General features: G+C 41.7%; 2 protein-coding genes across 7 annotated transcripts in view; both read right to left on the bottom strand.

Annotated features, from left to right (window-relative positions):
- The window catches only part of renbp (renin binding protein), a 26,445-nt gene extending 4,225 nt beyond the window's left edge, over positions 1-22,220 (bottom strand). Inside the window, exons 1-9 of one of the 6 annotated variants that reach the window (XM_084916517.1) lie at positions 22,068-22,220; positions 17,667-17,772; positions 17,510-17,585; positions 17,351-17,426; positions 5,396-5,574; positions 3,999-4,226; positions 3,799-3,880; positions 3,471-3,646; positions 3,213-3,344 (exon numbers count right to left, since the gene is read on the bottom strand). In XM_084916517.1, coding sequence (XP_084772643.1) covers positions 3,213-3,344; positions 3,471-3,646; positions 3,799-3,880; positions 3,999-4,226; positions 5,396-5,574; positions 17,351-17,426; positions 17,510-17,585; positions 17,667-17,767 — 1,050 coding nt within the window. In that variant the 5' untranslated portion in view covers positions 17,768-17,772; positions 22,068-22,220. Of the gene's footprint in view, positions 1-3,212; positions 3,345-3,470; positions 3,647-3,798; positions 3,881-3,998; positions 4,227-5,395; positions 5,575-17,350; positions 17,427-17,509; positions 17,586-17,666; positions 17,773-19,728; positions 21,611-21,648; positions 22,041-22,067 lie in introns of those variants that run through there. The other 5 variants (XM_084916515.1, XM_084916518.1, XM_084916516.1 and 2 more) reach the window with 5 other exon arrangements.
- LOC146364421 (TELO2-interacting protein 1 homolog) lies at positions 20,464-25,553 on the bottom strand. Its single transcript, XM_084916626.1, has 4 exons — positions 25,432-25,553; positions 24,838-25,005; positions 24,524-24,672; positions 20,464-20,472 (listed from the first exon to the last, which is right to left on the bottom strand). Exons 1-4 carry the CDS (start codon positions 25,442-25,444, stop codon positions 20,464-20,466), a joined length of 339 nt encoding a protein of 112 aa, XP_084772752.1. The 5' UTR covers positions 25,445-25,553.

Raw genomic sequence — 25,553 nt, 5'->3', positions numbered from 1 at the left:
ATCTTGGAGTCAAATTAAAATGGATTTTAAAAATAAAACTTTGAGCAGCTGGAGACCTTAATAACCCTGGAATAATATTTGTTGGATCAGAATATGCTGAATGCAAACAAATATTTCCTAATAAACCTTCCATAACAAGGCGATCCGAGGTCAATTATTAATTGTAATCTGGTCTAATCTAATAATGAAACTCCAAACATGACTGTCCTTTATAAATTCCCCTTCATATTTCCTTCATGAAATTTTCCATCAAAGTCAGAGAAAGATGTGAGGGACAGTTTTTTAAGGACAAAGGAAAAGAGAAGTTCAGTGTGCAGAGAATCAGACTGCACTCATACTAGACTCCATAATAATGTGACTTGTGTCTGCTGTGGTGAAACTACAGTGTCGAAAGATGAGCTAATTTGATACTTTGTGAAAAACAGGATAGTCATTTTAAATAAACAGGAGTACACATATAGCCTTTAAAGTAAAATGAAATGGTTATCACAGTGAGACGAGTTTCTGCTCATGTCCAATCACATTTTCTTTTCCTGCTGGTGAATCTGACCCTGTGTAACTCCTGGCATTTGTGAGGATTTCAGTAACTGGAGTCAAATGAAAAAACACAATAATCCTAAAGCCTGCAATTTAGAAATAGACAAAAAAAAATGCAAACTGAAATATTATAAATGTAAATTATTTTTAATAGAACTCGTAATCTTCATTTATACATATCTCTCCATCTACAACATCAACATAACCTCGTCATAGCCTGTCAATCTTGTTTTCTGCATTTTCTAACACTCTCTGTTTCAAGTAGGTTAAGCTCCGCCCAGCTAGGCTGTGGTTGGGGGTGTTGGGCTCCAGTTTCTCCATTCTTCATGCCTACTCTTCCTCATTTCATCACCTGCCTTACTTACGGACAGAATCCAGCGTTCAGCTGCTGCCCGATTGTCAGTGTCGGGGAGTAACGGAATACATGTACCGCTGTTATGTATTTAAAATACAAAATATGAGTAACTGTATTCCGTTACAGTTACCGTTTATAAGGGTGGTATTCAGAATACAGTTACTTTGTTGAAATAAATGGATTACACGGCTCTTTTTCTGTTTCATATATTAGACTATGCTCTCTCTATTTTTGGGGGGTAATTCCACGCCGGTGGAAACCCAAACAAAACACGCATTAAGAGGCTCTAATGCCTGTGTCTCAATCTTGCGGCCCATGACACCTCTACTTGCGGCCCGCAAAATGACGTGAAGAAATATTTTTGAAAAAAATTCTCAAAAATTATTTAATAAGAGGGCAATAGGCAGAGTGTTACAGACATAGACCTAAAGAATGTAGCCTCATGGGCAGTGTAGTCCGTGCTGCAGGGAGAATGGACTGACATACCCGTTATGTTCCTGAGAGCGAGGGAGGGAGAAAAAAAGAGAGTGGAAAAGTACGAGTTGTCACCGAGCAGAAACAGGAGATGGAAGCATGTAAATATAATAATAACCACTGCAGTCAAAAAGAGTGCCTGACGAGCCCAGTTGTAAGTAAGCTATTAAGACTCGACTGTACACTGTGTTCGTGTTTTTCTCCGAAACAATAAGTTCAGTTGGAGCAGCCTTTCAACGCCTCTCTCTGTCTCTTGCTAGCAAAGTTGACCCAGACAACAAAGTAAAGTAAAGCTAGATTTCGGCTACGAGCCTGACAGAGAACCTAACGTATTAGCCAGAGGTCCCTTTATGGTTTTACGCCTTTACGGTTCGGAGCCGCGGACCTGTTTTATATACATGTGGAATAGTTTTCTATACGAGATCGCTGCAAAAAGTGCAGCCTTACCTAATGTCCACCCTACTGTTACTCATTTTATATTAAGATTTAAAAATCTAGTTGGTATTGGTATGGAGAGTAACCTTCAGTAAAAGTAATAAATCACACAGCAATAGGACATTCATGTAGTTGTAAAAAAATTGATAATGTATTAGTAATCCAAAGTATTCAGAATACGTTACTCTCATTGAGTAACGTAACGGAATACATTACAAAATACATTTTGGGGCATGTATTCTGTAATCTGTAGTGGAATACATTTTAAAAGTAACCTTCCCAACACTGCTGATTGTCATAGTACCTCGATTGGTAATGATTTAGAATCCTTTGCTTATTCCCTGAATTCATTTCATTACTTCCACTACAGTGGTGTTCCATAATGGCACCTCCTGTCTCTGAAACTGTTCGTGGGAGAGTTGGGTCAGTGCTGTAGAGTTCTGCTCCAGTGCTCCCTGGTCTTCACATACGTACCTCGCTCTTTTTTGGATGACCCTTCAAACTATTTGACCTTACTGGACTCCTCTGAGGTATGGCCTTGATCTAAGCAGAAGACTTCTTCTTGTCAAAGACTATAAAGACATATCCATTTGCTGACTGTAACACTAAAGGACCCGACACGGCTCAGGAATCTCACTTTCAGGTTTATTTGCTCACATTGGTTCAGCGATTGTTACTTCTTGCAGCTACTCCTCTCCGGCCCGGCTGCTACTTAAATGCAGCAGCAAATCTCCTCTTTACCACCACAGCCAGTCTGCATCTCACTTACCTCCATGGTGTCAGAATTGTGAGCTGAAGCAGAAGAGGAGCCTGCCAACACTTGTACCACTTCTGCCCCTTTGTGAGAAGGAAGCGGGTCTCCAATTGGCGGCACTCCTCACTACTACCAGAGGCTGCTTTCAAGCCTGTGTAGGGCCTCCGCCTGACCCTGATCTTCATCTAAGCCTGCAGCCCTGCTGAGATCAACCAAACCCCAGGTCTTTGCAACCACCTCAAGGGTGAGTAAAAAAGAATTTTCTTCATGCTCACCCTGAGCCAGAAAAAAATAACTCTTAACTGCCTTGTTCCATGGCCTGAACTGCTACAACTCCACCATTTAGGTCAGCCCAACCACCCAGACTGTTTACTGTTTCGTTTGGACTATATGGCTTTTTGTGTGTTTTTAGGTTTTGTTCCATTAAAACTTTACTCAACAAAAAAATCGTAGAGACTTAAAGGTAAAAAGAGGAAGCTGCTGTTTCCTGCCTGCTTCCAGTCTTTAAACTAATCTCTGTAACATCAGGTAGTCGTTGATATTTCATATCAATAGGAAATTACTTATTTCTCAAAAATTTTAAATACTCAAAATATTTAATGACAAAAGCACACAGTACTCTTGCTATGCCGTGTGGCCAGTGCCGTATCAACTCACGTGGCTAAAAGTGTACTGGTAAACTTCTGAGAATATCTCCAGCAGCTCAGGCTTCCTGGTGTGACTGTAGGCCATGAGGAACGCGACGAGAGCCTCACAGTGTGGCCACCACAGCTTCATGCTCCACTCTAGCTGCTCAGACACAAAAGCAACATGGCTGATCATAAAATGATAAATGCAAACTACTATTGAATGCAAATTGAAACAGAATTTTGTGTCTAATAAAAACATAATCATGTGTAGAGATGACAGGTTAACCTGTGTGGGGCAGTGACCATCCACATCCAGGAAGTAGAAGAGGCCACCGTGTTCTTTGTCCCAGCCATACTGATAAGGGAGCTCCACAAAGTTTCTGATGGCAGTTCTGTGTATTTCCTTGTCCCCGGACTGTGCACCGTACAGCATCAAGAACCAGCCTGCTTCCAAGGCATGGCCTGAGTCAGCACCAGTTATTAGTGGGAAGGACAAAAAAACATGGAAAATGATGAAGTGAGCAACTAAGGAGAGGACAAGAGTGTAATATCTGCTTCCACAGGGACGGACTTTGCTCATAGCCATCTGGGTCAGCAGGCTGTGGAGCATTTACCTGGATTCTGCAGTCGGCCGTGGCAACCCGGCAGTTCAGATCCATCCACTGACACGTTCTCTAAGATAGCTGTGCCAGCTCTCTGCATTAAAAGATGCAGAAGATGAGAAGGAAAAATAACTGTATTTATGAATAGAAGGTACTTGATAAAATATACAACTGTGACAGAAAAAGCAGCAGAGTGTTGTCTGTGTCCAAACCTGGATGTGCTGTAGGATCTGCTCTACACACCAGTTTCCCAGTTCTTTGTACTTCTGAGCAACTTCCTGCCCACGGCCTTCGGTTAACTGTTGCACCAGGCACATGAGCATCATGGGAACTGACAAACTGTTGATGGGAACCTCCCCGGGAAGTTGGGGCCGGCCCAGGCCTGAAGGGTCTACCTGAACCCAGTAAATTAGCTGTTCCATCATCTGCTCAGCTTCCAGCTGAAACACATAAGAGGGGTGAGAGATAATGTTGTAGAAATGGTAACACAGCTATAACCCAAACTCAAACACCCTGCTTCTGAGGTGGGCATGTTTTTTATGCCAATTGTATGATCAGAATGAATGTCAGAAGAAAACTAAACTTAACAATCACAAAAAAATTAGTGTTTGGCAGATTATTTCTTTGTTGTAACAATGTTTGTTGGCATTAAATCTTATACTGCCGGAAAGTCGGTTTATTTCCCCTTAATTAATTCAATAAATTCCACCTTTACAGCAGCTGTATATGGTCAGGTATAAAGATCAAAGATAGCTCGTGAAACATCTGCTTACAGTCTGCTGAATTCAATTCTGTAAAATTCTGACAAAGAGCATCAGGTCAGCTGATCACACAAAGAAACTACTGGAGCTCAAAAACAAAATTCAATTCAATTCAATTCAATTTTATTTATATAGCGCCAAATCACAACATAAGTCGCCTCAAGGTGAGTTGTGATTCTTTTTCCTACACTGAGCTACTACAATTGATTTTGAGATTCCTCTGAATCCCACTTTAAGCCCTGACTGCACTGGTTTTCCTGTTTAGATTCAATTCAGTTCAATTCAATAAAACTTTATTGATCCCGAAGGTTGACCCAGAAGGAAATTTGGGTAATCAGTGTGTGGAGTTAATGTCACCCTCTATAATGTAGGCAACAGAACAGTTGTTTAGGAAAATTCTCTTCCACTGATTAAAACTAACTACATTTATTAGAAGTTGTATTTAGATTTGAATAACATTTGTATTGTCATGTACTAATAGTGTTTTATTATCACAACAACATGGGTTGAGTTCACTTTGCATAGTAGCTTGTAGCAGAATTGTCCTTCAAAGAGCTACTTTTTAGGTTCTTATGTTTCAGAGCCTGATCTTTTTGACTTTTTACTTGAACCTTTACTGTATTTCTTTAACACAAGTAAAGGCACCCATGAAAAAAATGCCAAATACTAGTGTAATTAAATAAATGTTGTTTTCCGTATAGAATTTTTGGAAGACTTCTTTCCACTGCACTGATCAATAATAACTAGGAACTCAGACAGAAATGCCAATAGGCTTAAGATAAGACAACAAAGAGAGGTGGCAAACATATGGTATAACTAAAGAAGATTACACTAACAGTTACATATACCTGCATATCCTTGTCACCAGTTAGCCTGCTCAGTTCATCCATAGCCATGATGTAGAAACACTCACTGAATATGGTTCTCTGAACTTTGAGCGCTTTACCATCTCTCGTCAGGCAGAAGGCACATTTCCACTGACCGCTGCTACTGGACACACGAGCAAACTTTCTCAGGAATGCTCCTCCTATGATTCAGACAGAACAACAGAACATTGGTATGAACCCACAGGAAGCTGTTCACTGATAGAGAAAATATAAAAGAATCATTCATTAAGATTTCAGAACATCTATTCTCAGACTTCAAAAACAACAAGAGTGAAATTGTGCAGAAAATCAGCGATATGAGTCGCGGACCATTCAGCCACCGGAGGTGTTAGTCACCAGATCAGCCATCAATGGGGCTATGTGCCACCTGAAGCTGGCAGCAGGTGGCAGCACATCACCATCGGTTAGACCAGTGGTTCCCAAACTTTTTTTGCTGGGCCCCCCCTTTGTTTTACAAGAAAAATGTTATTTTACATGTAGTTGTTTTTTTCCTGTGTAATAATATTCAACATTTCTATCAATACATTTTTTTAAAAAATGCCTCTCTGTGCAAAATGGGTTTAAAAACATAAACAACTGTTGGATACTGTTTGTCCGTGATAGACAGGGGGAACAAATTACGGCAGGGTTAGCTTGATATTATTTGTATCCCACTGTAACTTTACTGTATAAAGAGCTAACATCTCCAAAATGTCAGGAGTAGTTAATCATTACAAGAAGTGTTTGTGAACTAAAAATCAAGAATGTGGGATACTGTTTGTCCGTGATTTGGAGAGCCCAGCGTTTGCTCCCAACGCAGGGGAAACAAATTCTGTCGGGGATACCTACTTTGGCATGACACCGGGCTGATTTGGCTTTCTCCTCTGCTACAATAAAACTTGCTTTCACAACAGCTTCACTTTGTGATTTTGCTCTGGTGAAAAACGTCTGCTGAAATGTTAGATTCTTCTTTAGCTCTTCTACCTTCTGTAGTTTATGCATTTAGGTTTTTCAGCTAATCCTGATGTTTTGTCTCGTAGTGCCGTCTTAAATTAAATTCCTTAATTACAGCCACATTAGCTCCACTAATAAGACACACGGGTTTACCAGCAATGTCTGTTTAACCTATATTCAGTCACCCACTGGCGCTGAAAGGCTCTGCTTTCAGAATCAACTTTTCTCTCCACCATTGTGAGCGGCTAGCTTCGCAATAACAGAAGTTTGACTTGATTGACGCGGGAATGTTCCCAGTTAGCCTAGCGTTCAGCAAGGAGGCTGCAGCGCTGCATTATGGGATCTGTTGTTTGTATATTATTAGCGCCTCATATCGCCGGGCCATGCATAACAATAATAATAAATCTATATAAAATTATCTCGCGGGCCGGATATAAATGTACGCCGGGCCGGATGTGGCCCGCAGGCCTTGACTTTGACACATGTGATCTACAGCAATGACATCACAATGTTATTAGGATTGGAAATGTGTAGTTGGATGGTAACAAAGAACTGGGGGGATTGTACTACCAGAAGGCAACACTGCAGACATCGAAGATAGCTACCTTGGAATCCCACAGGCAAATGGGACCCATGAAGAAGCCGCTAGGAAAGCCACAACCACCAAATACATGCAGAGAGTAAGGTGTTCTGAGGAGTCAGCTGAACAGGAAGAACAGGAAGAACAAGATCCGGGTTATCAACAACTACGCAGTAACGGTCATCAGATACCCTGTTGGGATCATCAGCTGGCCAAGGGAAGAGACAGAAGACACTGACATCAAGACAAGAAAACTCCTTTCCATGCATGGAAGGTTTTTAAGTCCAGCACCCTGAGCCTGCTATTCAGACTGTAACAACAAAGATCCAAGAGTATATCACAAAGACCCCCAACTGACCATGTGCTTAGTGAATATCTCAGACAGCTGAAATCCAAGAAAGAAGAGGAGCAAAAAGAGAAACCATCATGTAAAGACAGCCCCTAGAAGGCATGTACCACTGGCAGAAGAATTGGCTGATATCAATATACTACCAATGGCTTGACAATCATGGCATCACAGGAACAAGCTCTAAGCACACGATCAGTAGAGTCACAGAGAAATTTCTGCCTGTCACGCACTATATGTGCAACATACCTTTATTTACCAACATACCTGTAGTGCATTTATGCTCATGCTAGTGTGCTGAATCAGTTTAATTTTGTCCTTTCACAAAGTCCTAAACAGTGGCATCATCATACATCTGCTACACTACACTGTCATGATCCCGGGATCTGTGGATTTTCTTGTAGAATTTCATAAAGTGTGTTTAGCTTGTTTTATATTCTTTAATTCTAGTTTCTATTTTGACTCCTCTTGGGTTCTGTATTTTAGTGAATTAGATCTGGGTTGTAGCTCTGTTTACTCAGTTTTCTAGTCCTTTGTGAATCTCTCTGTGTCCCTGTGTATTTTGTGTTGCTTTGCGCTTTAGACTTTGTATTTACTTTTATGGATTTTTACAACTCATTAAACAGCTTGTCTCCTGAGTCAGCATTCGAGTCCTTAGCCTGCAAATAGTGACAATAACAAGCCAGATGGTCTCTCACTTCATCAGGTCAGGGGATGTGTTTTCCAAAAAGAATTTCAACGGATCTGAAATGAACAGTTTTCCACGTTTCCTCAGTCCATTTCAAATAATCTTTGGCCAAGAGAAGAAGGTAGCTTCCTCTTTGTGTTATAGAGCTTTAAACTTTAATCTTTAACTTTAGTCAGGAAGGGTTCCCAATCCTATGTAGTGATTTCCGTGACAGAATCATGCCTAGTTTTACTGCAGTGCCACCTGAGCGTCCAAATATCACAGACATTCAACTCGGGAACAGAGATTTCTCAACATTAGCTGACTTTTTTGTTGATAATGAACTATAGATAATGAGATATTTTTTGCCATTTTACGTTGAGGAACATTATTCTGGACTAATTTGACAATTTATAGACAGTTTTTTCCTTTGAAATTCTCTACTGTGGCAACATCACTAACTTGTATAAAGAAATGAAAGCTTTATCCCAGAACAAGCAGCAAAAGATAAAAGAAAGGAAATCACTCAGACAGACTTACACCCTCATGGTATCATATCACCCCAAATAGAGCACTTCGCTCTCACACTGCTAGGCTGCTTGTGGTTCCCAGGATATTAAAAAGTACAATGGGAGGCAGAGCCTTCAGCTTTCAGGCCCCTCATCTGTTGAACAGGCTCCAAGCTTGGATTTGGGAGACAGATACCCTCACTACTTTTAAGATTAGGCTTAAAGCGTTCCTTTTTGACAAAGCTTATAGTTAGGGCTGGATCAGGTGACCCTGAATCCTCCCTTACTTATTCTGCAATAGACTTGGGCTGCAGGGGGCTTGTCATGATGCACTGGGAATTTCTCCTTCTCTCACTCCTTTTTATTCACCATTTGTTTATACACCCCCTCTGCATTTAATTACGAGTTATTATTAATCTTTGGCTCTCTTCCACAGCATGTCTTATGTCTTGTTTTCCTCCCTTCACCCCCAACCGGTTACAGCAGAAGACTGCCCCTTCCTGAGCCCGGTTCTGCTCCCAAAAGGGAGTTTTTCCTTTCCCACTTCTGCCTAATTGCTTGCTCATAAGGGGTTTCTCTGTACTATTGTAGGGTCCTCACCTTACAATATTAAACATCTTGAGGCGTTGTTGTTGCGGTGATTTTGCGCTTTATAAATAAAATTGAATTGAACTGAACTGAATTGAATGTCCAAGAGACCAGTGATGAAATCACTCTGGTGTCCAAGGAGGCAGCCAGTGACAATGGAGGAGCACCTCAGGAGGTTTGGCTGGAGGTCAGCAGCACCTGAGGTGAAGAAAACCTTTTGGAGGCTGGTGGCGACAGAGAGTACAGAGTACCTCTGGTGCCTTTGCTGGAGGCCAGTGACAAAGGCCATGGTATACCGCAGGTGGCTTTGCTGAATGTCAACAACAAAGGCCATGGAAACCCTCTGGAGGCCAGTAATGAAGGAAACTCTCTAAAGGCTGGGAGAGGCGTAGGCGACAGGATACCGCTAGTTATTTGTCTGGGGGCTAGTGATGATGGAGGAGATGGATCTCCTCAGGAGGCCCAGCAAGTGACTCCCTGTGAAGACTGAGACCCTCATGCACTCGAGACTTTGAAGTGTTGGGGATCCGTGGCAGCGTAGAATGTTTGGCTGGCCTAGACTTGGGGTTCACTAAAATCTCAGGACTCTAAGAAGATGCAGGAAGTTCAGGATTCTCAGGATATGCAGGATATCATAAAGCTTAGGCTGTGCAAGGCTCACAAAGTACTTTGAAGGCTGGGTGAGGCTGTGCAGGACCCATAGCTGACTCTAGAGCCTAGGGCAACACAGGATGCTCAGCCAACACTGGATGCTGGGTCTGTGGAAGGCCCTCAATTGAGGCTGAAGACTGTGGCACCGCAGGCTGTGTAGTCTCTAGGGATGGGTACCGGTATCCGGTGCCATTATGGCACCTAGCCAATCATTTTACCTTTCCGAGGATAGTAGGCGGGCCCTGATACGTAGGTTCTTTTAGAGCAGAGCTACAGATTAAAAATGCCCAAGGGGAAGTGGTCAAAATTATGGCTGTACTTCACAGCAAAAGATGCAAACTCAGCAGCCTGCAACAAGTGCTTTAAGGTGATACTGTGCAAAGGAGGTAACTCCTCGAATCTGATGAAACACCTGGCGACATATAGCATTTTGTTAAAAGCTGAGAAATGCGCCGTATTTGATAACTTGTTGCGAGACCTCACACCATGCACATCTACTGCGGGTGGGTTGCCTGTTATCGGACCCGGAGTTAGCAACATCCCCCAAAAACCCGAAGAGGAGAGTCCTAGCCCCTAGCCCTGCCAGTGTAGCAGAAATGATGACGGATGATGATGGCAGCAGCAGCCGTTCTTCTCTGCGTGAGTAGCTTAATGTTGTTCGTGTGTAATTTACGTTGAGTAGGCTAACCACGTTATTAAATTAATGCATGTAAGGTGAACTAGCAAACACCATTGTAGTTACATGCATCTGTCTTCTTGTTTGATGGCAGATACTCCCTTCACCCTGGCCAAAAAAAGGCTAAAACGACCAAACAAAAAGTGGAAAACAGCTAAACATGAGAGGTTTTTGGACAAAGTTGGTGTTTTTTCCATTGATTAAGCACTGCTTCCAGCCAAGAGTGATACCATAAATGCCCTATAGCTGCAGAAAAGGCTAACATTGTTATCTTTTTACAAAAAAAACAGCTGAACATGAGAGGTTTTTGGACCAATTTTGTGTTCTCCATTATTTAAGCACCGGTTCGAGCACCGTTTAAGCACCGGCACCGTTTCAAAAGTACCGGTTTGGTACTGGTATCGGATAAAACCTAAACGATACCCAACCCTAGTAGTCTCTCCTGGCAACTGGGACTCCAGAAGCTCCTAGCTCAGACCACACTGCAGGCATGAAGCTGGCCAGTCCAAGTACAAAGGATGTTAGTAGCCATGAGCAGATGCTCAGTCCTTATCAGACACACGATCTTTGGTGAGGTCCTAGGTGGTGCAACAGCCTCTAAAATTCAATTTCTGATTGAGATGCTTTAATAATAATAATAATGGATTGCATTTATATAGCGCTTTTCGAGACCCTCAAAGAACTTTACAATTCCACTATTCATTCACTCTCACATTCACACACTGGTGGAGGCAAGCTACAGTTGTAGCCACAGCTGCCCTGGGGCAGACTGACAGAAGCGAGGCAGCCATATCACACCATCGGCCCCTCTGGCCATTACCAGTAGGCGGTAGGTGAAGTGTCTTGCCCAAGGACACAATGACCGAGACTGTCCGAGCTGGGGCTCAAACCGGCAACCTTCCGATTACAAGACGAACTGCCAACTCTTGAGCCACGATCGCCCCTTTAGCGATGTAAAACTCAGTTTCAGAGTTGGCTGGCTCAGCAGCAGTCACCTCAACCTAAGATTTTACAGAGATGGAACTCCCCGGGAGGCCCAGCAAGTGACCTAAAGGATGTGTGTAGCAAGGAAAGCGGATGGAGCTGCAGGCTCTGGCTGGTGCCAACGTCGGCAGGTACAGGCTGAGTGCCCGAAACAGGAGCCCCACTTCTTCCTGGATAAAGGAATGGGGAGTGCAGCAGTTACAGGGTCCTGATCCTCAGGCCACCACTCCACCAACAAAAGGATTGAAGAGGAGTAGTATGAAGTGCGAGCTTGGAAGCAGCTCTGGTGGGGGTAAGCCCAACAAAAGGGAAATAAGTTTGTTCAAGATGGAAAAAGTCTTTGGGCTGGGGAAAGAGTTTCTGCCTCCAAAAGCCAAGTTTATCTCCCTTAAAGGTTACAGAGCTGGTGAGTGGGTGCCCAGTGTGCAATCTCTGCACAGAAAGGGCCCAGCAAGGTGGTGAAGTCGAACTCAGGACCAGGACTAACCACCACACCACCGTGCTACCCTTTATATAGATATCGCTAAACTGATTTGAGAAGATAATAATTTGTTATTATTGGGAGCTATCATGTCAGAATGCTCCCTAACTGCCGATATTTTTCACCTTTTTAATGTGCTTACAATCTCCCTGCAAGCTTGTGATGATCCTCAGATCCAGTTCACAAAACAGCTCCAATCACATAACAGGGCAGTCGCATCATTTCAGAGAAACGAGGTCTTGCTTATCTTTGGGCTGCAACATGGGCTTCGTTTGGACACGCCCCCCTTTGTTCAACAGAGGCCTTGGTGCTTCAGTGTTAGAAGTAACATCCACTAATCACAGGTCATACTTTATACCTTGTTGCCTATAACAGCGGTCCCCAACCCCTGGGCCTTGGACCGGTACCGGTCCGTGAGTCGTTTGGTACCGGGCCGCGAGAGTAGAGGCTCAGGTGTGAAATGTATGGTTTTCAGGGTTTTTATCGGTTTTCAGCGTTATTTTGTTATCGTTTTTATCGTTAACTCGGTTTTCCTGGGTCTTTTCACGTGTGTTATGAATAAATCTTTTTTTCTGTACCGGTACTAGTTTTATTTTGTTGTATTTATCCGTGACACCTTAAAGGCCGGTCCGTGAAAATATTGTCGGGCATAAACCGGTCCGTGGCGCAAAAAAGGTTGGGGACTGCTGGCCTAGAATGTTAAAAAAACAAACTCATAAAAGCAGAAATAAATTGATTGTTAAGATATGAGACCTTTCAAGTCAGTCAAGTCAATGATTAACATTTATCGTTTGTGATATAAATACACAGTAAATGCATATTAAAAAAGATGCAAGAAACCTTTATTATGTGCTGCTCTCGGTAAGAGCGACTGGACGCTGTCACTTCTGAGAAAAACACAATGCTCATGATACAGAGCTGTAAGTAAGTAAGTAAGTAAGTAAGTAAGTAAGTAAAATTTTATTTATATAGCACATTTCTAGATAAAAGATCACAAAGTGCTTCACAAAGTATAAAACAAAAACAGTCAAAAGTTAACAAAATGCAATTTTAAAAAGATGTGTTTTTAGCTGTTTTTTAAAAGTAATCACTGAGTCTGCAGATCTTAAGTTCTGAGGAAGAGAATTCCACAGTCTGGCGGCCACAGTAGTAAAAGCTCTATCACCCTTGGTTTTCAGTCTTGTATAGTGAATAACAAGCAGGCCCTGATCACAAGACCTCAGGGACCTACTAGGGGCATAGGGCTGTAAAAGTTCAATGATGTACGCTGGTGCTTGTTCTTGAAGAGCCTTAAATGTCAGAACCAGAATCTTAAAGTGGACTCTGAATTCAATGGGGAGCCAGTGCAGCTGTATAAGCAATGGTGTTACATGAGAGTATTTCGATGTTTTTGTCAGAAGCCTTGCTGCGGCATTTTGGACAATCTGCAGACGCTCCAAGGAGTTTTTGTTTAGACATGTAAACAGTGAATTACAGTAGTCCAATCGTGATGAAATGAATGCATGAATAACAATCTCCAGTTCAGTATGAGATACTATGGGGCTCAATTTAGAAATGTTTCTTAAATGATAGAAACAGGACCGAACCAGAGATTTGACGTGGACATCCAGGGTAAGAGCAGAATCAAAGGTTACCCCTAGGTTCCTGATAGACGATTTCACAAATGTTGAAAGAGGACCAAGAGCATTCATTATGTTAGGTACATGTCTGTCTGGAGCACATAGAAGGACTTCAGTCTTTTCTTCATTAAGTTGGAGGAAGTTGTCAGCCATCCAACCTTTGATGGTTTCTAAGCACACAATCAGAATCTGCAGCTTAGAAACATCCTCAGGTTTAAAAGATATATATAGCTGGATGTCGTCTGCGTAGCAGTGGTAGCAAATGTCCTCAAAGGGGCTCAAGATATGCTGGAGAGGAAGTAGATATATTAAAAACAATAAGGGCCCCAGCACAGAACCTTGTGGCACACCATAGGACAGGGACGTGGAAGATGACCTGTACTTAGAAACCGCCACAGAAAAGTATCGTTCATAGTAGGGCTGCCACGATTAGTCGACTAGTCACGATTACATCGACTATCAAAATCGTCGACGACTGATTTAATAGTCGACGCATCGTTTGAAGCTTTGTAAGATCCCAAAAGACGCGGGAATAAGTAGTAGGATTTAAGAGTGTAATAACGGACTGAAACAGAAGATGGCAGCACTGCATGTACAAGGATGCCAGCTGCCGTTAAACCCCGAAGAAGAAGAAGAAGCGGTGTCCCAGAATTCATAGCGCAGCCCAGCTCAGTTTCCAACAATGGCGGCAGCTAGTTAGTTTTAATATTACTCTTATTATTCTTTCTGGGTCACAAAATAAACGTTTAACATATTTTCAGGCGAGAATGTAGCTGTGTAAACCTCAAATATCTGCTCAGTTTATCAAGACACCACATATTTTCAAAAGCGCTTTTCGGAGACGTCTGTTACCCACTAGCTCGATAGCTAGAGCCGTGAGAACACCGGACTCCCGACAAATCGTTTTCAAACCCACCGCCGTCTTTCGCTACTCAGGTTAAATATATATAAGTCACTTAGATAAACTCAAAATGTTATTGTTCGGCTTTTTTTTTTTAGTATTTTATTTGTTCCTGAGTAAATCGGTTTGGCTGAGATTAAAGTTATAGTTTTTACACAGCTGAATAAACGTCAAGAAGACAGCTGATTATCAGAAGTGTGAGATATACTCGAGAATATACTCCAGTGTCCTGTTATATTTTAGATAGCAAGGAGTTTATTAAACTTCACCGAAACAATCTACAAATTTCATTAAAATTTAATAAACTATCATCTTGTCTTTATTTTTAGTTAGCACATACTGTAAACACTTAAAGCTGTAAGCTAATGATAGTTATATAAGAGCAGATGCTGCTGGTGCAATAAGCTGTACGTTTTACGTCCAATGGATGATGATCTGATTAGTCGACTAATCGCAAACATAATCGGTGACTAGTCGACTATCAAAATAATCGTTTGTGGCAGCCCTAGTTCATAGAGATGCGAGGAGAACCACTCTAAGGCAGACCCAGATACACCAACCCAGTATTTCAGCCTTTCAAGCAAAATATAATGGTCAACGGTTTCAAAGGCTGACGTAAGGTCCAACATTAGGAGTACAGAACACTTTCCTGCATCGTTTTGCATCAGAATGTCATTGGAAACTCTAAGAAGGGCTGTTTCAGTAGAATGAGCTCTACGAAAGCCAGACTGAAATTTGTCAAAGATATTATGTTTGTCTAAAACTGTTGTAAGCTGCTTAGCCACAACCTTCTCTAATATCTTAGCAATTAACGGTATTTTTGAGATTGGTCTGTAATTGCTAGTGAGAGATGGGTCCAGCATAGGCTTTTTTAACAGGGGGTGTATAGCAGCAGTTTTAAAATAAGCAGGGACTTTACCAGATCCCAGTGAGGTGTTAATTATGGTGAGCACACAGGGACCAATAGAGTGGAAGACATTTTTGAATAACGATGCGGGTAAAATGTCGAGTGAACAGGAGGATGCTTTTGTTGCATTAATTATTTTTTCCAGCTCTGATAGTGAGACGGGTAAAAAGCTTTCTAAAACGACAGGCCGAGCTGGCGTAGGAACTGACAATGCAGATGCTGATGGGGACAATTTTTTCCTTACATTACTAATTTTTTCTAGAAAAAAAGAAAGAAATGTTTCGCAGTCTTCATTAGAAGAAATAATGGCAGCAGGTGGAGCAGGAGTAATAATATCAGTAATAGTGTCAAATAATACCTTAGGATTACCTCTGCTCTTTGCAACCAGATGAGAAAAATAAGCAGCCCTCGCATCTCTAATTGCATTGTTAAAAGAGGCTAAAAGATCCTTTAAGTAAAGGAGATGAACATTTAAATGAGTTTTCCTCCATAAGCGCTCAGCTTTACGACAATCACGTTTTATGGAGCGGATGTTGTCATTTAGCCAAGGTAAGGACTTGGAAACAGAAACGGGTCTCATTTTAACCGGACAGATTTCATCTAAAATCGAAAAACAATGGTTATTAAATAGATCTGTTAAGAAATCAACGCCGTTCTGCGGGGATAGTGTTAAATTAAAAGCATCCGAGAAATTCTCCGCTGTGGAGGAATTTATGATGCGCAAGATAATTGTCCGGTGAACAGGAGACAAAGGCTCATGAAAAGACATGTTAAAAAGAATACAGTGATGATCAGAGATAAAGATGTCCTCAGAACAAATAGAATCAATATTCAAACCCAAAGTAAAAACAAGGTCCAGTGTGTGTCCTTTGTTGTGTGTGGGGCCGGACACATGCTGGGTAAAATGAAAAGAATCCATAATGTTGATAAAACCTCTGGCAAAGAGGTCGGAGTCATCATCAACATGTATGTTAAAATCCCCAACTAAAAGCAGTCTGGACAACCTCATAGTAGAGGACAGGAAGTCGCTAAACTCCGATAAAAACAAGCTATTTGGGCCGGGTGGACGATACACCACAGCACAATAGAAAGGATCCTTACTTCCGATTTTAATAAGCTGTAATTCAAAGGAAAGAAAGTGTCCAACTTTCACTGAACGGCAGTTGAAACGGCCCTGAAATGCCACCGCGAGACCTCCTCCACGACCAGATCCCCGAGGCTGGCTGATGACGGAATAGCCGTTCGGGCACATTTCAATGAGAGACGAATAGTCCAAGTCCCGCTGCCAGGTCACGGTAAGAAATAAGAAGTCCAGTTTTTTAGAAGATATAAAATCGTTAAGCACGAACGATTTATTAGTCAATGATCGGGCATTAAAAAGCGCCATGTTCAGCGGGGTGAAAGCATCATTTTTGGCAGAGGCTCGAGTTAAAGGACGTAAATACTCGGGGTTTGAGCCTTCACGCTCGTAGATTCCACTCACCGAGGGGATGAAAAGCCAGTCAGCAGGAGAGTCTGGATGAACCCTTCTGAGGCAGCACGGTCTCGGAGAGCCGGGCCCTGCATATCCAAGCAGGGACATGGAACACAAATTCCTCTCCATGGAGCTGTTCTGAGCATAGGTAACAAAGCACGCTCGACATCGCTTTCCAGTCAGCCCCCGCCGCCAGAAAAGCCTAAGCTTCACCTGGATACCTGCTCTTCTTCCTCTCCTTCTCCGTGGTCTGCGGGGAACGCTGAGGATGCTGGCCGAGGATCCAGCCACTGGCGGAGGATGGAAAGTGCCAAAGGAGTGCGGAGGAAAGTGCGGAGGATGGAAAGTGCCAAAGGAGGAGGAGGATGAGACATCTTGAGCCATCATTGAAGATCGGATGGATAGCAGCGTCAAATGATCATAAACCAAGGCAGCCAGTACATCATTGATACAAATAAAAAACAGCAGAGCAGAGAAAAACAGCACGACGAAAGAGGGTGACAAACTGCACCCGGCAGCGGCAAAGCCAAACACAGGCGCCACAGGCGCCATCATACCGGAAGTATGAGCTGTATAGTCAAGCATTACATTCACACTCACCAACTGTTGCTGCTTCAAGGATTTCAGGCTTGTGGAAGCGATCCATGGTTCGGTACAAGCGACAATACATCCACACCTGTGAGACACATATATAGCAAAATCTTCACACTGAACAACCTAATGTCACAGCAGATTATTACAATCACTGTCGAGGTTCACCTGTCTACCCTGCAGCCAGACATATTTCAGCTCATCATAGATCTTCCCATCCTTTCCAATACAGGTGAAGAAGCCTCTAAAATAGAAAGCAAAAGAACTCATTACAAGGATTTGGACAATATAGCAGTACAAACATATTCCAGTGTAAAGGCAGTACCCATGTACTCTGTCAAGAGAGTATTTGAGCCAGAAGTCCACTACATTGTCCAACTGTTTTCGAATGTTCTCTCGACACTTTTCAAGCGTCACCACTGACATTGTTCCTGTTCAAAAAGAACATTAAAATTAGTTTATGAAAAAAATTAATGGATTCTTGATTTATAGTTATATGTTTAAAGTGTAAAGGTGGTACTGAAACTGTAGAATTATGCAAATATGTCTGTATTTAAATCTGCAAAAATATTGTGACTGTAATAATATGACTGTAATTGACATTTTTTAGAAGTCTGAATAGGTTTTAGGTGGGATAACAGAAAAGTGAAACAAGGGCAACACAAGCTTGTAAAAGTGGTGCAATTTAAAAACAAAGAGGTGGAAAATCCTAAATAAATCTGATTATTTAGTACATGACTGGGTGTAAAAAGTGTACCACTGAGAGGCTGACTTGGGACAAAAATGGGGAAGGGCTCATGACTGTTGTGAAAGACCGCATGGACCAACCGTTCAAGAAACTTGAAATAACATTTTTGAGAATAACATTGGAGGAAGTCAGTGTCTTTGAAACACACACAGTCCAGAGAAATCTCTGTATGTAAGAGACAAAGCTGGAAACAAATACAGAATATTCACCTATAAAAAACAAACATGATTCTCTCATGGGGTTTACTGCTCAGTGATTTTTCAGAGAGAAAAGAAATTGTTGCAGCTTCCACATATTTAAGTAAAAAGTGTAAAGAAAGTTATATCCTTTGTAAGTGAAACTGTCTGCTTTACAACCACTGCACCAGATTCATGCTTTGGCAGGTAACTCTGTTCTCCAAATGGAATTCTTTTTGCTTGAACCAACCTGACTGAAAACGGTTTGGAGGTTGGTCGCTGCTATTAAACTAATGCCCAAACATAATCTTACCAATATACCAGCATAACATCACGGGTGGATGTAGTTCAGCTCATCTACTAATCAGAGGGTTGGTGATTTAATGCCTGGCTGCTTCAGTCTGCACATCAAATATCCTTGGAGTATGAATGTGTGTGGATGGTAGATAGTAAGCACAGAAAGAACTTGTGTGACTGAGACAAGTTGTGTGAAGTGTTTTGAGTGCGCAGAGTAGAAAAGTGCTATACAAGAACCAGTCCATTTACCATCATGCTACTTAACCAGACAAAAGAACTAACACTTACAGGTTCATTACTGCATGACTCAATCACAAGAAACTGCATTACTTTTGCAACCACTCCATTAGGAATGCCAACTGTCCGTACTGAGCGTATCACCCCTGACACAAAGTTCCTTTGGGTGCACTTGATTATTGATTATTGTCTAGATCAGATGTTGAAAACCACTGGGTGTGCTGTGAGAGATCAGCAGATGTGCAGTGGGAAATTACAGTGGAACCCCGACTTACGAATACCCCATTTAACGAAAAATTCAAGTTACGAAGGCACTTAACGGCAATATTTCTGCCCGTGTTACGGCAAAATGCCCGCGTAATGAAATCCGCTGGCTCTGATTGGCTGAGCCCACAATGCCTTCCGAATCATGTGACAACCCCCTTGGCTTTCGTACTTGCGCTTCGCTGTTCCACTTGAACGACGTATTGTTGTTGTAGTTAGCAATTAGCCTATAGCAGGAGTTATGTCATATAGAGGAACAAACAGTACTCCAAGAACAGACAAAGCCCAGCAGAAACCTTGAAGAGGAGCCTCATCTGCCCCCACCCCCGAAGAGCTTCAGAAAGGAGAGACATCAGAGGCAAGAAGAGGGGTCCCTATTTGCCTCCAACTCTCTCAACAACACCAACGACCAGGACCAGGGACCATGACCTTCCCCAGTTCCCCAAACCCCTGACACGCCATCACCCTCCTCCCCCTCCCTTTCTCCCTCCTCCCCACACCTGAAATTCACTGAGGAGATGATGGAGCGGGTCAATGCTGGGCTCAGATCTACCCCCCGCCCCAATCCCTTTTTGTCCCCCATAAACCCCCCACCAGAGCAACCAAAGGTTCGCCATCGAGCCCCGCCCTCAACAGAGCAATCCCCCCCCTTAGTTCCTCCTTACCACCTTCATGCTCTGTCTCCGCAGTCTGATGTGTGGAGGGTCCGGGCTGCGAGGATTATGGCAGTGGTGACTTTTCCCAGTAGAAGCTGGGACCCTGTTTACTAGAAGGTTTTAAAATTTCTGTACTTTTAGGTGGCAGAAGGAGACATGTGGCCTGGTCAAAACACAGAGAGCTGCACCCTAAAAGATCTTTAAATATATTAAACATACCTTGTGTGCCACAGACTGCTCCCAAACACGAGGGGGCAAATAATACCTCTAAAACACTTAAGTTGGCTTTATTAAACGTTAGATCTTTAGCTGGGAAAACATTTTTAATTAATGATTTAATCACTGAGCACAGCCTTGATTTTATGTTTTTAACTGAAACTTGGTTGGACCAAAGTAACAGTGGAGCTGTTCTCATCGAGACGACCCCTCCTAACTACAGTTTTATCAGTAAGGCCAGGGTGAGCAGGAGAGGAGGGGGTTGCCGCCCAGGGTGAGGACAGCCAGGTCTCAACATCTGCCCCAGTCGCCAGAGGAGGCAGCTGGGGGTGGCCGATTTGAGCTATGAGCGTGCTTGTTGCCAAAGGCAGCGATCTAATTGGTCAAATCTGTTTATTTGGATGCAAAACATCGGAAAAATTGAGCTTGGTTCAAAAAAATAAATGCAGCGTCCATTAAATCCGTGAAGAATCGGTGAGTCTGAAAAATATTTTTAAGACAATTTTTTTTTACCATGATGTACATTTGTTAATCTAGCTGAAGATAAGCATAGAGAACATAGTCCACAGGCAAAAAGTGTCTCGAAACCTCACACATGTGACATCATCATGTCAAATATCTGTAGACATTTACACTCAGAGGAAGCTTTTTGAAAGTAAAAATGATCACATTTGTAAAGTTACACATTAAAAATTGTGTGTAAAGAGGGACTTTTTTGTTGAAATCGGTGTATATTTTTGTGTAAATTAGAGCATTCCTTTGTCTGATGTGAATCATAACTTATTACCATAGTTTATATCACATACATTTGTGAGGTTTTTGAATTTAACCTCTCTCCATAGGGGCTTTAGTTTTCCCATAATAACACCACTTACTTATTATTAGATGACCAAAGGCTATTAGAGAGATAACTTTATGCCACAATAGCCAACAATAACACTGTCATCTTACATTTAAACTAGCTCATGCAAAATAAGCAATATTAACTATACTAGCAAGGTATACTGTTTGGTTTAAAAACTATTAATTTCACCCAGGATTTCTAATTTCTTTTTCCCTGTGTTGCAAAAACAACAGAAAACCATTTCCGTGCTGTCAGCCATGTAAAAAGGACTAACGGTGCCTTTGGTAGCCGTCTCAACGCGTTCATATTGAGAAAAGGACTAATAAAGCTGCCATTACCTTCTAGCTGAAATAGTGAAGAATAGTCTGTCCGGCTGATCCGTTCGCTAGCTCTGTTAATCACATGATCAGATAAGGAAGTGGACAGCGGGTCACGTGACCCGTCTTTTTTTTTTTTGTTTGTTTGTTTTTTTGAGGGTCTTTCAAAGTAACTTCCAGGGGGGTTTCGCTTGCCTTCTACTTCCTTTTGGAGTAACTGTTTGTCGGTAAAGTACTTTTCAGGACATCAAAATCACGTTTCCTAATCAGACCTGCAGATTGTACAGCCGCTTATTCCGCCATCTTGCCCCCCCCTCCGTGAGCCGTCATTTGGTTTTGTTTTGTTTTTTTTAATTTATTTATATTTTGCACACATTTACAATCCAGTGTTGCCAACTTAGCGACTTTGTCGCTATATTTAGCGAGTTTTCAGACCCCCTTAGCGACTTTTTTTCTAAAAAGCGACTAGCGACAAATCTGGCGACTTTTTCTGGTATTATTGGAGACTTATTTATGACGACTTTTTGACGTGAAAACGCGTATGGCTCTTACTCTCAACAAGCAGCGGTGCTGCGGTGGGCACCTCACCCGTGCCAAAGCGCTCCCAGGCGGAGGATAGTCCTCCCCCCGCTGCTATCAGGGCAGGAGACGTTCACACCTGTGCGTCCATACGGCAAATGAATCGCGCATGAGCGAAGCCGCTGCTCCCGCACTGACTGTAACGCAGTCAGTTCTTCCTTTACTGTTATGCTGTTTTGTGGATCACAAGGTTTAAAACTACTTATAAACATGCACTCTCACACACAAAGTAACTCCACCAGAGTGCCAGTTTCGGGTCACTTTTGCCGGTCCAGGCCTGGATAAAGGAGCAGGGTTGGAATTGTGACATTAAAAAAACAATAATTGCTAAAAGAAATTTAATTTGTAGTTCTAAATAAATTCTAACTGCATTTAGGACGTTTTTTACTCACTTTATGTCTCTTCCACGATGTTATTTCTCTCCCCAACAACGTAGGTTACAATTACATTAGCATGACTAATTATGCAAATTAGGCGATGACGTCATTTGGCGACTTCTAGCGACTTTTAGGACAGCCAATAGCGATTTTCCTTACTGAGGAGTTGGCAACACTGTTACAATCTCTCATTGGGAGACAACATTGGTGCAACAACATCTTGAAACGTTGAGTAAGAAAACAAAAGAAATAGGAGAAGACTAACAGAAAAACAAAAAACAATATAAATATGTGTGAAGGCCATTCTTATGACATTTAACAATATCCTTTCCGTGAACACTTTAACATACATGCGGCTTACTTGGTACACCAAACGAAACATATTCATTAAAAGGATAGAAACTGGGTCCCATTTTCACATATCAAAGCAGCATCTTTACATGAATCCTTCACTAATTCTAAAGATGACAAAAAAGACTTCAGTTCAATCTTCAATGCACTTAGGGAAGGTCTTTGGTTTTGCCATTTACACTTGTGAATGTGGTATTTGCCCATAATTATTACCATATTGTGGAGCATGGCAAGTTCCTTAGACGGATCGCCATTATTGTATAAAACCTGTGTTAGAGTCAGTGGGGTCATCCCATCTATTCTTACACTCAACTAGTCTACCAAATCCTGCCAGAAGTCAGTCGTTACTGAGCAGGAAAAAAAACAAATGATCAATACTTTCTTCATTTTGTAAACAAAATCCACATGACTCCACCTCAAACCCAAACCTTTTTTTAAGCATTTCAGCTGCTGGGCAATATTCATTAATTATTTTAAATTGCATTTCTTTGACTTTGGGGGGGATAGGCCATTTTAAAAAGTGTGAATATTTGTTCGTTATTTTAACGTTACTCCCTTTTAATTTTGTGTTACTGTTAAAATCGTGAAATAATTCATTTTTAAATATATTGTTTATGATTTTATTATTACACTTTTTATTAGTTAAAGGAATCTGATTTAGCTGTAAAGAAGGTAAACTAATTTGTAATCAAGTAAATCTGTTATAAAGATGATGTTTTTTTCATACCACTCTTTAATGAACAATGACTTCCTATTACTTGTAATGGTCCTGTTATTCCACAAGGTGGAGCAATGTGGCGTGAAGTTATGGGCAAAAACCATCTTCCAATAAGACAAGACCTGCTTATGATATTCTGACAGTTTCACAGGCAACTTCAATATATCAAAATCACATTTCAGGAGAAAATCCAACCCTCCCACCTTTTTGAAAATATTTTTAGGGATATGGAACCATATGGAGTCAGGTTTCAAGAGGAAGGCTTTTATCCAGATAATTTTAAATACTCCAACCATTGATTGAAAATCAATTGTCTTTATACCACCTTTGGTGTAATCTTTGACGAGTTGTGATTTTTTTAATGTAATGTGTTTTATTGCACCAAATGAATTGATAGATTATGGAGTTAATCTTTTTAATACTTTTTGGGGTAATGTATAATGAGTAAGCTGGATAAACCATCTTTGAGACGCCCTCTGATTTGGATAATAGATTGCGTCCAAAAATTGTGATATCTCTCATTAACCAATGATTTAGTGTTTTGGACATACTTGCAAAGTAGATATTTAATTTAAGGGAGGAAACACTACGAATATGCAAAAGCATTTGCTCACAAAACACACGATAACCTTAAATGAATGTCATGTTTTTAATTCCGCTCCGGACTCGTGAATCTCAACCCAGCAGCAGCGGTAACGTTTGCACGTCCTCTCCCGTTAATGCGGTGGGTAAATAATCAACTAACAGTGCATATTATGTTAGCGCGATCTGCCTTATTACAAAACCTGCCATTACTGTGCATTTAGGTGACCATGATGAGAGAGACAGACAGAGTCTGGCTGGCTCAGATGCTGGCAGTTCTCGCTGCAGTCTACCGGTAGCGTCTCCTTTCAGGCCAGGATAGACGAATGTCACTGAGCAGTGACTAAGTTTGTGGTAAAAGGCTTGCACCCATTTGCCACAGCAGATGCCCCCGATTTTCGGTAAGTGAATGTGTTTAATTGTAGGCAGGGACATTACTGGATATTCTTGTGTAATTGCTACAGAATAATTTATGTTATACTTTGTTATTGCTACAGAAGAATATTTATTTTATTATTTTACATTTACAATTTTTTTTTCCTGGGGACCCTGTGACACCCCATTGAAAAGCCATAGGCTGGATCTCTTAAGATCTCACTGTTGGGTTTGTAAGGCCATGTTACTCCTAAATTTCTATCTTGTTCAAAGAGAAGATATAAAACAAAGTTCTAAGCTATTCGACCTTAGTGTTCTCCTTTTTTAAAAAGAATCGATAAAGAATCGAATCATTAAACAGAATCGAAAATGGAATCGAAATCGTGAAAATCGTATCAATACTCATCCCTACAGTTGACTCTACATAAAACTACTGATACAGTACCTTGAGTCGGAGCCTGAGGCTGGGATCAGACAGCAGATGAATGCAGCGCTCCTTAACATCCTTAGTGATGCTGAGGTGGGAGGGAAGCTCTGCTTTCACATCAGGACGACCAATATCTTCCACATCCTCACACTCAGTGGGAGGGACTTCTGCAATGGCAGCACATGTACAGTTAGACCGCCAGTTTAGCAGTGAGGTTCAGATTTCTATGACTCTTAATTACAATGATCCATCTCCTCTACACTCTGAATCTAATATAACCACCACTACAACCTATAGCTTATATTCCACTGGCCCTTAGACAGACCTATTACCTCGGTCTTCAGTGTCATCATCCTCTATTCCAATGCCCTCTGCCAGTTCTTTCTGTTTGCGGTAATTCAGCAGGAATTGGCGAATGCTGAGGTCTTCCTGGTCACTGGAGCTTTGATTGGAGCTGGCAGATGTACTGGTCCTGCTACAAGTGGAAAGAAACCACCTCACTAAAGGAAAAACAAGACAACAATATGAGCATAGGTTTGGTTACAATAAAATAAGTCAGTTGATCAAAATCAGTGTGACACAGACGCTGATGTTTTTGAAAAGAGCCCATCAGTAACATTTAATTCATACATTTTTACTGTGAGGGTTTGTAAAACTTCTGTATGAATATTATTATGAATATTAATCAGCAATTAAACCATCACGATGTATTAAATGTTTCCAAAGATACTGATAATTTCATAACGAGCAAATTATACATCCTGAAGTGTACTCCCTGATAGAAACTTTGAAAGGCACTGCAGAAAACAAAGTTAAGCAACATAAAAAAATGTGGCAGAGCATGCAATGAGTCACATTTTCTTCCTTGTCCTCTTTGACTCCCAGTATACGTGAGACTCAAGCTGACATCACTGTTGAAATCTTACCCAGTGCCTTCATGAGCGCGTGCAGAAAAGAGCAGCTGTGCGCTCGTAGCTGACATCCAGATCCTGAATGATGTCCCCGACCAGCAGGCTGCAGTCAGAGTGAGTCAACAGAACTGTCAACA

The sequence above is a fragment of the Perissodus microlepis genome, chromosome 20 (genome assembly GCF_051167445.1).
Source record: "Perissodus microlepis isolate ML-2025 ecotype Zambia chromosome 20, ASM5116744v1, whole genome shotgun sequence".
Taxonomy (NCBI): Eukaryota; Metazoa; Chordata; class Actinopteri; order Cichliformes; family Cichlidae; genus Perissodus; species Perissodus microlepis.
The sequence above is the reverse complement of the archived record's forward strand: the minus strand, read 5'-3'. Positions and strand labels throughout refer to the sequence as shown.